The following is a 16,038-nucleotide window of genomic DNA, read 5'->3' on the forward strand; positions in this document are numbered from 1 at the left end:
AGAGAATTGAAAACACTTTTAAAAGCAAGAACAGCATAAAAGCTGTAAGGATAAAGGAAAGAATTTCTGATACTCAATAAAGTGCATATTTTGTCACAGAGGTAATTCTAAGAAGCTACAAAAAATGTGAGTGAAAACAAACCCCTGTAACCAGATGAAGTTGAAGTTTATGAAACTCCTACTACAGTACTCTAGTTGTTGCCCCAAAAGAGATTTTAGTTTGATACTGGTACTTTTCATGTTACTTACACTGCCTTATACAGCAGCCTCTAGAGTTTATCATTTACAGAAAGCTTTCCCAGCTCAGCTTTACCACTTCTGAATATTTGTTGTTAAACCTGGAAAGTCTAAGTCACAGCCTAGCAAAACTTCACCCCACTAGGATTTTACATTTGGCTTTTCATCCACCAGAGGGAACCAAGTGGCAACAGTGACTTTCAATGAGTGGGAGAACTGTAAATATTGAGACTCACCACAGCCACACCAGCAAATACAGGACTATTTGCTTTTTGTAACATACTTGCCTTGTTTTTTTTTTTGCATAAAATACTTTGCAAGGACACAAAGAAGAGTGACTATAAAGACAGGAACCTAGCTTTTTTTAAAAAAATCTATCTTGTATGACTTTTTGCATGTGTTCTGGCATACTTCATTTCCAGTGACACTATGAAAGTTTGTCTATTCCATAAGCTGCCTTAACTTTCTTTATTGGATATTAGTCTTCTAACTTAATAATTTATTTTTCCATAATATACTGGATTTTGAAGTGTATGAGGGAATAAACACAAAGAAGGAAAAAATAACCCCACACAGGAAAGAAAGATCCTTTTTGATCGCAACTGTCTTTTTATGAGTCATTTTGAAAGCATGCAACTTGAGAAAAAAAACCCAACAACCTAACAAATGGAAGGTCAACTGGCGAGTTTTGCTGCTCTGCTTAAGAAAGGTATGATGATGAAAGAGCATGTATTTATAACAGAAGCTATACTATATTCTGTTGCACTATCATTACTGCTAACATGCCACCTAAATAGAGTAAGAATTGCATATTGGGATACTTTTCCCTCTGCTCTTACATTGTCTAAGTTATTCCTCTAGAAAAATCAGCAAACCACAATTAGAAGATAAACTCAGCTGCTTACCTTCAATTCTTTCACAAAGTTTGTGCAATGAATGCATAGGGCAGGCCTCACACAGTTTAATCTGTGTCTTGGCACTTTGCAGGGCTGCAGCAGTGCTGAAGGCTTGCTTCAGGGTCAGCATTACCTCATCAACCTATATGGGAAGGAGGAAAAAGAGAATATAAACAGAAATACATGCCATATACACAAAATTAGATTTATAAATCACGTCTCAGACAGGTGCTTTACAATTAAAGAAAAAGACAAAATCATACAACCCATTTGCTGTTTTCTAAAGAGATCAAGGTTGAATTCCCAGCTTGCTGGCTTTTCTATAGATGATCACCATTTTTAAGTTCTGCCAGACAGTGTAATTTTGATAACTAAATGCAGCTACTCAAGCTTACTGGGAAAGCACCCACTATTTTAAGAAGTTGCAAATGAGAGTTTTTGGCTTGAATATATGCTGGTTAAATAAAAAACATTTATTTCTTTAGCTTTAAGTCTCTCCTGTAAACTGCACATGTTCCTTTTTAACCTCTGTCCTCCCCCCACTAAAGCATTGTAGCACCAACCCCCATAAACTCATGCCTGCTGCCAGACAGGAGCTTCCCACAGCAGTCCACTTTTCTCCTGGATAGCAAATTGCCTACCAGCTTCATTACAATTACTACATATCCTTAAGTACTATGGCCTGCCCTGATCTTTTCTCTGACACTAGCACAAGCACAGCAGTGCTATGCTCCCACACACCAGCACTAGAACAGCTCAGCTTGTATCTGAGAAAGGTTGAGCTCACAGCTTTTATCCACATTCATTCAAATATGCTCCCAGACCCGGCATACAAAACACTTGGAGCTCCCCTCTCTGTATTTCAGGGGAATACAATGCTTATCAAAAGCTGTTTGCTCAGTCTCAGCATTAGCAAAGAAAGAGGAAGACAGCAGCCTGAGAACAATTTTAGGAACTAAATCAGTATTTTAGTTCAGCATCAGGTCCTTACTGCGCTTGTTACTTTGTTTTATAAGCAGGAAGAAGAAAATTGAAATAGTTGAGACCAAAATCATGCAGTTTAATATTAAAAACATAGATTTTTTTTGAGGATCTGTCACTTGGGGGGAAAAAGAAAAAAAAAAAAGTAGAAAAGGAACCTGAATGTAGAAATTTGAACTACTTTGTGCCCCAGTATGTCTAGGTTCGTTTCTTTGCTTTAAACCTCATAGTTTTAAGCATTACCAGTAATTTCTGTGTGCTTTCTCTTCTTAGCAATAAAGTAGAACACTGAAGAGTGAATGTCCATCTTGCAACATGGACTGGTAAGTTTTTTAAGTTGGGTACAATCCCTCTCCAATGCAAGACCCACAGAACAGTGCTAAGCATATGGATTATGACTACCCTAAAATCATAAGAACTATAGCACAAACTGTAACTAGGCTTGGAGCAAATATACACAAGCCTCCCAATGCAGCCTGCCTGGCAGTGCAGATTCTGGAAAGCTCTGCCCTGCCACAGTCAAACTGCCACAAGGATCCAAGTGATTGCATCTGAAAGCAGCTCAGGAATGTTTATTTGATATTGCAGTGTGGGCATACCCACAGGTATCAGTACTAGACTAAGCAAAGAGATTCATAAAAACATGGGGGCTTTATACACCACTTAAGCCTTTGAATGATGCATGGTCAGATTCATCAATAGGTCAGATGTAACATTTTCTGTTAATACAATGACAAAGCTGATTTCATAGCAAGCTCCCCTTTTGACAAAAGTGCACCCTCAGCTGCCATTATACATCTAGAGCAGTTAGCTTTTGGAGTTTTATTGATGTAAATCTATTCACTCTCAAGCTTGTCAATGGATTAACAAATTATATTGTCAGATAGCTAGGAAAGTAATTTTTAAGTTTATCTGAGAAAGAGTTAGCAGCTGTTACCAGCACTAACAAACAAACAGAAACAAACATGTTTCAGAACAGGAAACAACTTCTTTTAAAGTGTCACAGTTTTAAAATAAAAATGGAACAGTCAAAATTATTTCCTGTATGCATCTCACACTATTAAGCTACCTGTTATCAGTAAAATCAGTGGCATCTGGAACTTCAGCTAATTGATGCATACTATATACAATGTCCAATATACTTTTTTTTTACACTGATATGCATCCACAAATACTATGCTTTTCTTCTTGTGATCAGATGCTGCTGTTTTCTTTTCCTGAGGAACAAAATAGACTACAGGGAAAAAAGCTAAAGCCAGATGTAGGCTTAAGATACATGCAGAATCAGCCAGTAGTTTAAACCCTACCCTGAAGGGTATGTTTGGGTTTTATCATCAGGTTTGTTACTGATTCAACATATGTCTTTACAAGTCTCTCAGCAGTTAAGAGTTGGAAAAGTTACAATCAAATACAGAGCCCAAATATGCTCACAGTCCTCGTGCACGAACACACCCACGTGGATTCCTCTATCTGTTACTGATACATGCATCAGCAGGGCAGCAGGAAGTGGCTGTGTATGAACAGAATGCACGCATTTCCTACTGCCAATTTGCACACGCACAGCTGACGCTTGCACCTGAGCACATGTGACCACTGGGGCTCAGCTGACACAGCAGAACAACACGGACTCCTATAGCTCAGGAAATGCCTTGGAAATGCTCCAATGAAATGGTTAGGAACACTAAAAAATACTCACCAGAGACTCACTTGCACACTGGAACACATAACAAACATACTGGCTTAACCCAGGTTCCACAGACTCCCGGCAAATAAAACCAAAGTGATCAACGTGTTTTATACCCTAAAAGAGTGTAAAAACAGCATTAGTGGACTATTTTATAAACAGGTTTAGCTTCCAAAAATTTGAATTTTAAAATTTTAACTATAAATGCATACCCCTAATGATCGATTTTACAAGTAGTATAATTATTTTTTAAATTCCTTTTTATATTTAAGTTATATAAAGACCTTTATACAATCAAAACCAAAGTTATACAGCAATAAATCCAGACCAGAATTTATTCCATTAGCAAAACTGTATATTCAAGGAAGCAAAGTAAAGACAGCTGGGTTGTATTTGGAATTGCATTCACAGGGAAAATTTGCTGTTATAAGCCCATGCTAAAACACAGGATTTAAGAAGTATCAGGGTAGCAGCAGACTCTTGCTTTCCTGTAATACATGTTAGGTCAAAAAAAAAAAAAAAAAAAAAAAAAAAAAAAAAAAAAAGGGAATGTGTGGCAACGTACAGAATTCCAACTAAATTCTGGAATAAATTCTTTGAGACTGAGTTACATACCAGAAATTTCAAAACTTACTACACATTACTACTGACACTTTTTTCCAAGATCTTAGTAAAACAGCTTGACAGGGAACGCTGCCTTGCTAAAAACAGCACTGAGAAGATCAAAGACAGCTGCTTCCTAAGAAGCACTATATTTGCAGTCTCAATTCATGGAACATGACTCACTATTGTTAAAGCTTTTGCCAATGTTTTTATCATCTGAGTATGGTAATAGTAGATTTTCTCCAAATGAAAGCCTAATCCCTCAAGTTCAAATACAACAAATACCAGAACACGGTTGCTTGGATCCATCTCCAAAGAAAACACCTATATCATAAAAGAGAGGAGGAGGCAAAGCAACTTGCCTGTCACTACAGAAAACACCCTAGACAAATTGGAAAAGCAGTACGTGACAGACTGAACATATTGTCACTGCACACTGTTTTTAAAAACAAAATTCCAAAAGTCACATTTGTGCCACTTAAGAGGAGCAGAGGATTGCTAAGATGACACAAATGGCATTAGTTGAACCACAGTCCAACTGATCTTGACTTCATTTTCTTGTGACATATGAAGTCTTCAAAAGCATGAAATAAAAGAAGTCAGATGTATACACATGTTGGTCTACAGAACAGTGAAGTGTTGACCTCTGTTTTGCAAGAAAACATATTTATTAAAGGTGGTTTGGTGAGATGCCAGTTCCCTCCTTACTGACGTTGCCTGAACAAGTCTACTGCTGTCTTGACTTCTCAGTCTCCACAGGAGAACATTTGAGGGGGGAGACAGATGTGACACTTGCCCTGCTGAAGCACAAATAGGACAGCATGTTCCTAAATCAACAGTACATCCACCACATTTCTTTAAGACAGTGGCTTTAAGAGGTCATGACAAGAGAGTCAAGTTTTCTGTTTTTCTGGGTTCCCTCAAGGGGAAGGCTGCAACAAGAAAAGTTCTGCAGATATTTGATATGTGAGTTTAGACTGCACACACAGAGGTTTATCATCAGTTATGTCTGCTGCTTGACAATTACAAGGAGTGTGGATAATTATTTGAATGCAGCAGCTCAACCATGTTTAAACTATGGGATAAAAAATACCTTTATTAGGCCAGACAAAGAGAATTCAGAATGCAAACTGGCAATAACATCTCCTTTCCATTGTTTGTAAAGCTCGGAAGGACAAATATTCCTAAGCCACAGTCCAACAATACACAGTAAATCACTGCCCTATAAATCTGTACCAGAGGAGCCCTGGGGCTAACATCAAGTTCTTAAAGGAAGTACTGATGGGGTTTAGGCAACCAGTTCTTAGTCTTGAACAAATTAATATTTTATTTTGTTTGAATACAGAAACCTCTCAACTTCTCTAAAGTAGCTGTTTCGCATAAAAGAAACCAAACAACCAAACAAAGAAAAACAAAACTCTCAAAATATTGTGACTGACTCTTTGAGTTATTCAAGACTGCAAACTAACAGAAGCTTTACTCCAAATGAAAGTGAAGAGGTGGCGTGAAAAAAGCCCAACACACAGAATTACCTGACACGATTTACTGTACAAAGTTATTTTCCTGAGGGAAAGCTGGGCTTTGAAGGTTTTCCATGGTCTTATTGATCACCGTACTTTACAGTCAGCAGAAAAAAGACTGTCCTCTCTTAGGACTGTTTTGTTTGACTATTATAAGTATGTATATACAACCCAGGAGCCCAGTACCTGAAGTTGAAGTGTAATTTCAGTACACACAAAAAGCAGGAGAAGATCAAAGTCAGCTGCAAATTCTGCTTTCCATACCTCTGCTTTAAGTATCATTTTGATCTGTATTTATTATAAAGCTATTGCTACATTGTTTGATTATACAGTCCCATTCTGTATTTGCATTAGCTTTTTTCCTCTACCAAAAGCAATACAAATGTTAAAATGTAGAGTCAATTTAAGGACCTGGACCTTTAGTTGGTAGCTGAAGACTCCAGCTGAGTCAAATATTGCCTAATTCTTAATTTGTCTAAGCACTGGTAGCCCAGTCATGCAAGAGCAGACTTGTTATTAACATTAAAATGAATGCACTTGGGGATGAAATACAGGTTTCAAGAATGCCAAAAGTGTACTTTAAACTAGAATAACCATGTTTAAGGAGGCCTGAAGTAATGACATGGTATGGCAAATGAAAAGAGATGATAAAGTGAGACTTCAAACCAAAAAATGTCTGTAGTAACTGGTGCTGAACAAGAGTAAGATGGAAAGGTGGACATCTCAGCCTTGACATTTAACTTTACAAGAAATAATTGTTTATTACTGAACATAGCTAGGTACACCTATTGCCATAGTCTCCCAAAGAAATGATGCAGGTGAACTGCTGTTTTTCTGAAGGACTGATTTGATGCTCTCCTCGTTTCCTTTTGAAGGCTTTCAGGAACTTATCTGCTCAGAAACAGCACACTCAGAACATCCCAAATGGAAATTAAACTGCTTCCAAAAACATATCCAATACTGTCCCAAAGCAGAACAGTTTATACTTTGTTTGCTGACAAGTGATTGAAGTTGCTGCTATTACATAGCTCAGACTGGTTATTTTGCACTCATGTTTTCTGGACTTTTCTGGAAAAAGAATTCTACATTTCTTTTTTTTCTCCTGCCTATAGACCAGCAAGGCAACACAGCTGAATAACAATTAAAATCTTTTTCTCCTGATGATCTACATATTGTATCTTATGAATGCTTACCTGAGAACACGATGAGATATCTTTAAAATTCTTTTCAAACACAACAGATTTGGTATCTGGACTGATGAGGTTAACTTCGAACCTTCCAACCTAAGGGGGAGAAAAATAAATCTAATTTATGACTGTCTTGGGGACACAGCATTTATAGCAACAAAAATGTCAGAATCTCACCCTTTCTTGTTCACATGGAGTACCTTTTGGCACAACAGCTTAGTCAGCAGGAACAAGGGTGCCAGGGTGCTGTAATTCTGCCTATGTTGAGTAAGAATATTTCAGCAAGAACAATACACTCAGCTGAATAGCAAACACTACTTGAAAAAACCCACAGCTTTTCTTCCCCTCCCCCACCTTTTTTCTTCAAGTTATTTTAGTCCAAAGATCATATGTTTGACAGACAATACTAAAACTTTTAAGAAACAATGTGGCTAAATTAAAAGCTGAAAAAAAAAAGGGAATTCTTGGTTTTTAAATTATACCATAGGTTAGCTGAGAAACTAAGATGATAGTTTTTGGTTTGTACTAATTCCAAATGAGAAAAAGTAGGTTCTGCAGCAAACTACCTTTCAGCTTTCCCAAACTGTTTCTCAAGCACAAAAGAATTTATTCTACAGACCTCAGAGATTTTGTCAGCTAAATCCTTTCATTACTAGTGATAAGATGTGGCTTCCTGAAGAGCAATGCATTCTCACTTCAGTTATCATTTCCCCAAGAGAATAAAAAACAACAATGACCCTTAAAACAAATGGAAAGACAAAATCCAGGCATTTAGCCCACTGTTATTTTAAGGTCCAAAGATTTTGCCTTTTATGGGTCACCTCCTTTATGTGCCCTTCTGTTTTCTCAAAACCAGTTCCAAAGATGTGAAACACACTTCAGGCAAGAGAAGAAATAATCATTGGAGGAGTCTGAAGGAAGAAGCCTTCAGAACAGAGATATTTGAATAATTATCTGGTTAAGAGGAGACATTAATACAAACTATCAGAAAGAGGCTGGATCAAACACAAGGCTGTGGAAGTCTTACGTGAAGTTTTTCCTTTTTAAGCGCACAAAAAAAAAGAGGTTTTGTTTGCATGGTGATCTCCCTTAATTCTCTTTTTGAAAGAATATTCATGTCCTTCAGCTAGGTTCTAAATACCACCAACATAGGCAATCCAGAACTGCATATAAAACAATTATTTCACTAAAAACTCTACTCCTTTAAGTGATTACTCCATAAATAATTACTTTTTCTTAAAATTTGCTGGAGCTCATGAATCGAGGTGAAAAGTTCAGCTACTTGTGTTCCAACCATTTATGAACAGATGCAAAAATATTTATTACAAATCATGAAGCCATACTAGATCCATATTACTTATCTTGCAAAACCTATGTCAAACTACACAGGGGAGGAGGATACAGTACAAAACCAACAGGAAACTGCTCATCCTAGAACACACCTGGAACAACATTGTCCTGTTCTTCTCAGAATCAGAGGGCTGAACATGACTGGGTGCACTCGCGTGTCTTCTGCGGGACTGTATCTTCAGGTTTGTGTCATGAACCCTCCTCTGCATCACTGCAGTGACACTGCTGCACCGGGAGCGAAACTCCTGCTGCTCATCAAAGCCAGAGTCCTCTAAAATCCTCTCTGGAAAGCAGCCACGAGTGTTGGCCAGGTTGGTCAAGTTGGTCTGGCTGCCAATTGTAAACATGGCACCATGCCCTGAAGTGCTGTTTGGGCTGTCCAGCTCCTCAAATGGGCTGTCCAGAGGAGAAGCTGACACATTTTCTTCACACAGGGGCAAGTCCAAACTCGACTCATTATTCCGCTGCTCATTTAACATTTTCAGGCGCTGGCGCTCATGAAGGCTGAACTTCTCTATGCAGTCGTCAATTAGTGTGGAGGGAGCTTTCTTGTGAGCCACTGTCACCTTTCCACAGTACAAGACCTCAAATTTTTGAGAGTCATAGAAGGCATCTTCACTCTCCTTACTTGGTTTGGCATCTTCCTTCAGTGCTGCTTTAGAGACTTGTCTTATGCTGCTGATGACATCAGGAACCTAAGGGGACAGTGTGAAAGGGCTTTTGAATAACCACAAATGAGACAGCAGAGACAGTGATGCATCAAGCATTTGTTAAGGTAAGTACTTACACAAGCTATTTTTCCAGCAGCATGCCACAAGCTTCTTGGCAAAGACTATAAAACCAGTAAAGTCTAAATTCTGTATGAGCAATTTATGCAGTGGAAGCACAGCAAATCATTTCTGACTTTTTTCCTGGAATGTCTTCCAGTACACAAGATTTTAAATTACCAGAAGGTCAACTGGCAAATGTTCATATCCTTTTTTTTTTGTTTGTTTGTTTTTACTAAGACGACCTTCTCTTTTCCATTGTCCTCTGCCCACACTGGCATGTTTAATGCTGTATTCTGTGAAAGGCCATCACTGTTCCTTTGTTTTTATTTTGCAGAGCCACTTATTCTATTCTTAAGACTGTTTTGGGAGCAGTTTAGTGGAAAAGAGACCAGCAATCTCCATCAATTTCAACTGACAGTTCTGGAATAGAGGTAGCAAGAATATGGACATTTTACTGAAGTACCATGTACAATTGCATTAGGTCTCACTTACTACCAACTATAAAAACCTTGCCTCATCCATCCTATGACACAGTTCACCTTAAGGTCACACTTCTCTGCTGCCTAGTCATTGTGCAATTAAGTGGCCCACACAAATCTCTCTTCTCCTCTGCACAGACCCCTACTACACCTTGTAGGGCAGAACTGCACGTCTCTAGAAGAAAGTCACAATTTCAGCCCTGTATCACACTGTCTTTCAAAGACACCTGGTTCTTCCTCCATTTTATCCCCATCACCCTGGGAGGAGTCTGCTCTCAGTACCTACATATTTAATATGCAAGCTCGGTTTTCATTTTGGCTTCACAAAAGAAAACAAGGACTTACCCAACTCTACTAACTGCAGATCAGAGTGGTAATAGTTGTTCTTTTGACAGTACCTACTCTTCTGAACCATACCTCTTTCCCACATGTCCCATTTTCTCTAGAAGTACATAGTGTGAATGGCATCACACTATGTTCATTGGGGAACTTACTAGTGACAATGAGATAAAGAGAGATCATCAATCCAACTTTCTTTGCAAGAGAAATCACTTCTCAACACTCAACTAATCCAATATAATCAATCATCAGCTTTCGTATTCTATACAGCTTCCCACTGTAAAATTTGATATTTTTCTATAAAATCTAAAGATTTTTTCTATTAAAATAAGGTAACTTTAAAGTCACACCTTAGTAAATAATCCATGCCCCTACAGTATCTCTTTCTTTGAGTCACATGACACCAGCTGAAGCTTGCTACTGAGGCAGCAATCTCATATACCAACACTTTTGCAAGTCACAGTGGAAAATTACCTCATCTTAGTCCCCATCTCCCATTACACACTCCTCATCGCTTGGGCATTCAACTCAAATCTGCTTCCAGTTCATTTACTGCAAAATGAAGTTCAATTACCCTAAGGTCTGCTGACTGTTTGGCTTGTGTCCCTTTAGATGTCACCATGATCTCAGTTTTCAGTGAGGCTAAAAGCTAAGTCTAGATCTGACACTGATACGAGAGTGTCACTATTCTTCCCCCATTCTCACTTTAGGCTGCTTTACCATCACCCAAGGTGCACTTCCTCCCAGCCATGGCAGTTCAGCTGCACATGCACAATCCTCACTTTGCACCTGCCCGTTTGCATTCCAGGAGGAAGCTCTTTTTCCACTGATCAGTCTCTTGTTCTCTCTATGGCCTGTGCTTAAAGAAGCTCTAGAATTTAAATTCCTTAGTTCTCTATTTTAACAAAATTCACAAACTAGCTATCTTTTAATTAAAATTTCCGTTTTTAGAATCCAGGAGCTGTTACAGGGCAATTCACATATATTTCTATTCAAAGTACAGTGACAAATGATAATTCTATTCAAAATGCATACACTTTACACACAATCAACTAGAGTAACCATTGTCAGCTGTTTAATCAGCAACTTAATTTTTTTAAAGTGTATCATCACTTCCACTCCAATAACTGGGTTTTGCCTCCTGCTCATCACCTCTAAGACAAAAAACCCTGGATATTCCTAACTCTTTCTAAAAATACTGAATAGCCTCCTAACATCCTTCCCTCTCTCTCCCTCACCAGCAAATGTCCAGATAGGCTGGGGATAAGACACTACCAATTCTACCCTAACAGTAATACCCATCCATTCATCTTCTGTCAGAGTTCTCCTTCACAAATGCACAGATTTTTAAGTAACTGCAATTCTACTTAGAAAAACCCACCACCCTAAGTATCTTGCTGTTTATCACTTTTACTTCCATCTTTTCCAGATTGTGTATGCTCTTCAGACACTAGTAGTTAAGCCACAGTTGTTATTTCAGTATCTCTGCTCCCCAGAAAGTTTTGCAATACATAAATTGCTACAGTATTTTCACTTGTGCATAGAGGGATCCTAGCATTAGAGCAGGGGTTTCAGCTCATACAGTCCAAACAATCCTTATTACCTGCTTTGTTTAGGTAAACTTTTTACAGGCTATGTTATTTTTTGGGTGCTCCCTCATCAGCATTCTTTTTTTTCTCCAACCAATAGACAGAACTAAAATAAAGTATCAAAATCAACATTTTGAGACCTGTTTCATCTCTGTGGTTGTGAATAGTTCTTATATAGAGATGAAGACAAAAACAATGCAATGCAATACAGGGATATCACAATTGATAATTAACATCTGTCTAACATCTAACAGCCCAGAAACTGTTCCAGATGCTTGTTAGTTGTTCATGGGTACTCATAGTAGCATGTTGTAAAAACAGCTTTAAGTATAACATTTAAGACAGATGCTAACACTGCCAGGCTATTAGTCATGCACATGAATTTCACAGGCCTTTAGTGTACAGGAGTAACTGTGTGCTGCTGCTGATGTACTCAATGACTGACAGTGGCCAGCCTGTGCTGTTACACCTGACCCTCTTCACTCCCAGAGTGGGACATTCTTATCAAGAACCAAGAGCTACTTCTGAGATGTACCTGATCAGAGTACAGTATTTTCATGTAAGGATTTGACTTTGAGCAAAACCCCTAAGTGGGGGGATCAAGTGGAGTCTGAACAACAGTTTGCATCTGTGTTTTCCTGAAATGCAAGGTTCAGGAAAAGTTACATAATTATCAAGCATACATCCCAGTATGGCTTTTTACACATTTCTTTGACATATATCATTGGGTTTCGACATTTTGCCCCTCTGTGTATCAAGAAATCCCAGTCATAGAAGTTTCGCCATCAAAGTTGTGTAACTTTTTTGGATTTGGATATTAGCTTACTATCTCTCAATGTCAAAATTGCAGGGCAAAGTTAAGCTAATAAGCAGAACAGAGCTTTTAAAATACTGAATTACCTGAATGAAAATTCTTAACTACTTTTAGAAATCAGTTTACGAATATTAAGACAGCAGACTCCTGAAACAGTCAAAACTTACTAATGTGTTTTCAAGTTCTAGTATTTCCCTGCAGAAATCTCATTAAATTAAGCAGCCAGAGAGGAGAAATGCAATTCTTACTCCTGAAACCACAAGGACCACTGACAATCTTCCTGGACATCTACTACCAGCTGTAACAGTAGAACAAAATTAAAAGGTTAAATAAGTTATTGTACCGGTTTTCAGTATTCACCTGAATATAAGGAAATCGAACCCTTAAACTGTTTAAGCTGATCTATTAAACTGATCTATTTAACACACTCAGTTGTTTTGGTTTAGTTTTTTCTGTCAAGTCTTGAAGACAGTTACGTCCAGAAGAAAGACTGGATTAGACAGGGCTACAAGAGCCTCCAGTGAAAAAAAGTGGGTGTCCCCTTTTTGCTGGAGTGATAACTTTCAAATGCGTCCCTTGGTAATTACTGAGCAGTGCTTTCAATTTTAATCCAAACTTAGAACTTGAATGCTATAAATATTACAAAGAAGAACAAAATTCACTGGCTGGATTCCATTATTTCCACAGATGAACGGAATTTCGCTGTAGAGAAGCTGCAGCCCTTCCTAATTTGTGTCTAGCTTCCACATGGAAAATTTCAGTCTGGAATTTATTAACAAAGCAAAGCCCCTCTTCACAGCATAAGGCTTATAAACAGAAGTGTGACTGTGAAGTACTAATCTAACAAACATGCCTAATAAATGTGACTACTTAATGACAGCATTTCTAGCAAGGCAACTATTTTCAAAACAAGGAAAAAGCTCAATCCTCTCACTCCATTACCACGCAAAGTGCAGAGGCAGCTCCCTTGCACCGTACAAAGAGACGGGGGATGAATGAACTTCACACACACACACACACACACGACAGGAGCAGTCAGTACCTTCTGGTGTGAGATCCAGCTCAGAAGCAGAGGCATGTCCAAGCAGAACTGTCACCAAACCTTAGTGTCACGAACACCAAGACTCAGGGACAGAGTCCTGGCATAAGTGAGTGCAGAAAGGATCCCCCTCTCACAAAGGGCTGGCAGTGCTGTCACGGCACTTCCTCTGGCTCGGTCCATGATATCACAGCAGAGCCAGAGATCCGTGCAGCCGTTATTCTTCAAAAGTCAAGTATTTCCTGACTTGGGGCTGGAAGCATCCGCACTGCCTCGGGTTTGAATAATGCATCCCACTCATGATCAAGTTATGTACACTTAAAAGCAAACAAAAGAGAAACGGGATACAGCTCAGAAATCAACACCCTGCACTTTGCTAATTACTGAGAGTTTGACATCACCAACACAATGTGAGAAAAAATTAGGAGCAATTGGAATGACTCTCCTTTCAGTTAGTGTTAACTTGCATATCCACAAGATAGAAGAACCCAGCCACAGCAGTGAAACACGAACAGAGACAAAATAAGCTGCGTATCATATCCTGCTGTGCATTTGACAAGGAGGTAAAGTTCTTATCTTAAAAAAAACACAACCAAATGCCAGCCAAAGTGCAGATACCGTAACTATTCTCAACTGGAAAGAAGGGTGGGAGAGGGAAAAAACTGTTTTCCTTTAACTGCGAGAAATGTTTTTATTGCCATCCAGGTAGTCCAGCACTGATCATTCAGACCCGTTGCACTTGTAAAACTGCTGCATTCTGCTGCTTTCCACTCTGGTGACAGTGCTCCAGTTAACAGTTTTCACCATTAAAACTGCATCTTTCCAATAAAGACATAAAAGACCAGGTTGGTGTGATTCAACTTACACAGTCACACAAACAATTTGCTGACTTTGTTTATGCTAGAGGTATTCAGAAACTAGAACAGAAGAATCTGCCTCCATCAGCTGACTTACTGCTGAAGGAATACTGACTATCTTTTTTACAGAAATAAGGAGGATTTGCAGCCAAGAGAAATGCTATCTCAAAGAGAAAGGAGTAACAGCCAAATTACTAAACATTTCTATAACCCATCTGCACTTACTGTACAGTCTAAAAATAACAGTTTAGAAAACTTCAAGTCAGGTTCTCAGCAGGCAGTAACAAGCATCTGCCACCACCTCCATTCTGCTGCATGTCTGGGCTAACCCAACACAAGCCCAGTAGCAGAAAGCTGGAACACAGGGACTGGCAAAGGAAGTTTCAGTGAAAGCAGTTTTTGGAGCTCCAAGCTAACTGCCATCCCCATCCCTGGCAGCTGGTGCTTTCACATCTCTTCTCTACAGGCTCGTGAATTTAGCCAAAGCTTAAAGCATCAGAAAACACATTAAAGTATTGCATAGAGGAACATTAAAGGATTGCATAGAATAAAGTTTTGCTTTCTGGAGACAGTCTTCCTTCTATTTGCCTGGCCTATATTTTTCCTAGGTTTGCTTTTAAAGAACTGCTACAGAGCAGTGCATGTATTTTACTGTGACATTCAGCCTCATGCCACATACTGGGGAGATCACAAACTCCTGCTGAAGGCAAAGCTGAAGACTACTACTACACCAGCCTAAAGAGAGATCTTTTTTTTTTAGATAGGCAAGCTACAATAAAATAAATTCAGTTTTCAAAATAGTTCTTACGCAAGACCAATCCAGGAATTACTAACACTGTCGATTTTTGATACAGTCAACAAGCAGAAAAAAGTACCAGAGCTGCACAGCATAAATTTAGCAAACCACCACAATATCTAATGTGCATCTGGAAACTTGTGGACCACGTAACGCATTCTGTGCACTACACACACACAAGATGCTTCTATGCCAAATATCCAAATTTAAGCAGCATAGTGATAGAAGGTGGATCAAGTTCCTTAACAGGAAAGAATGTCTAAGAGTTACAAGGCAGTTTAGATGCCTGAGCAGACAATAGGTGTCTTTCTTTATATTGCTATGCAAGCACTACAGCAGTGTATCAAAGAACTTCAGTGACAGCAGTGACAGCATAGCACAAGAGCAGCAGTGCTTAAGCAAGGAAGGTTCTTGCACTCAGTACTTTGCTCCTATGTTTAGGCCAGTCAGGCTTGGTGCTTTTCCACCTTTCAGACACAGCTCACATTCAACCACCTTGAGTACTCTGAAACCCACAGAGGTGTCAGTACCTCAGCACAGAGGTCTCACAATGATCCTTATGCTCTTGAATATATAGATTAGTAAAACAATTCATCTACCAGTTTTATATTTTGAGCATATGCAAGTTTGTTTGCAAGTTTAGGACACAGTACCCAGTGAAAGACTTAGCAAAGTACAGCTTGCTTGGAACAGCAGGTCTTCTTAAACTTCTTTAACCCAAGTTATTATAAACTACAAAAGCACAAGTTCAGATATTAGCAAGGAATTTTCTCCTGAAAACTGTGTTTTAGCTTAACTTTGCAGCTCTAGTAAGAGGTTCATTAAGTATGTTGTTTTTAAAACTCCATCATGTTTAACACATACCCTATTTTTAAAAGGGCTTGCCTGAGAAGATAA

At 38.7% G+C, this 16,038-nt stretch overlaps 1 protein-coding gene across 4 annotated transcripts in view; it reads right to left on the reverse strand.

Moving 5' to 3' along the window:
• The window catches only part of TBC1D4 (TBC1 domain family member 4), a 95,820-nt gene that overhangs the window by 32,632 nt on the left and 47,150 nt on the right, over window positions 1-16,038 (reverse strand). For 3 of the 4 annotated variants that reach the window (XM_063392224.1, XM_063392222.1, XM_063392223.1), the window contains exons 2-5: window positions 8,551-9,153; window positions 7,115-7,204; window positions 3,811-3,915; window positions 1,143-1,275 (exon numbers count right to left, since the gene is read on the reverse strand). In XM_063392224.1, the coding sequence (XP_063248294.1) occupies window positions 1,143-1,275; window positions 3,811-3,915; window positions 7,115-7,204; window positions 8,551-9,153 (931 nt within the window). Of the gene's footprint in view, window positions 1-1,142; window positions 1,276-3,810; window positions 3,916-7,114; window positions 7,205-8,550; window positions 9,154-13,491; window positions 13,613-16,038 lie in introns of those variants that run through there. The other variant, XM_063392225.1, reaches the window with a different exon arrangement.

Source organism: Prinia subflava, chromosome 3, assembly GCF_021018805.1.
Source record: "Prinia subflava isolate CZ2003 ecotype Zambia chromosome 3, Cam_Psub_1.2, whole genome shotgun sequence".
Classification (NCBI taxonomy): Eukaryota; Metazoa; Chordata; class Aves; order Passeriformes; family Cisticolidae; genus Prinia; species Prinia subflava.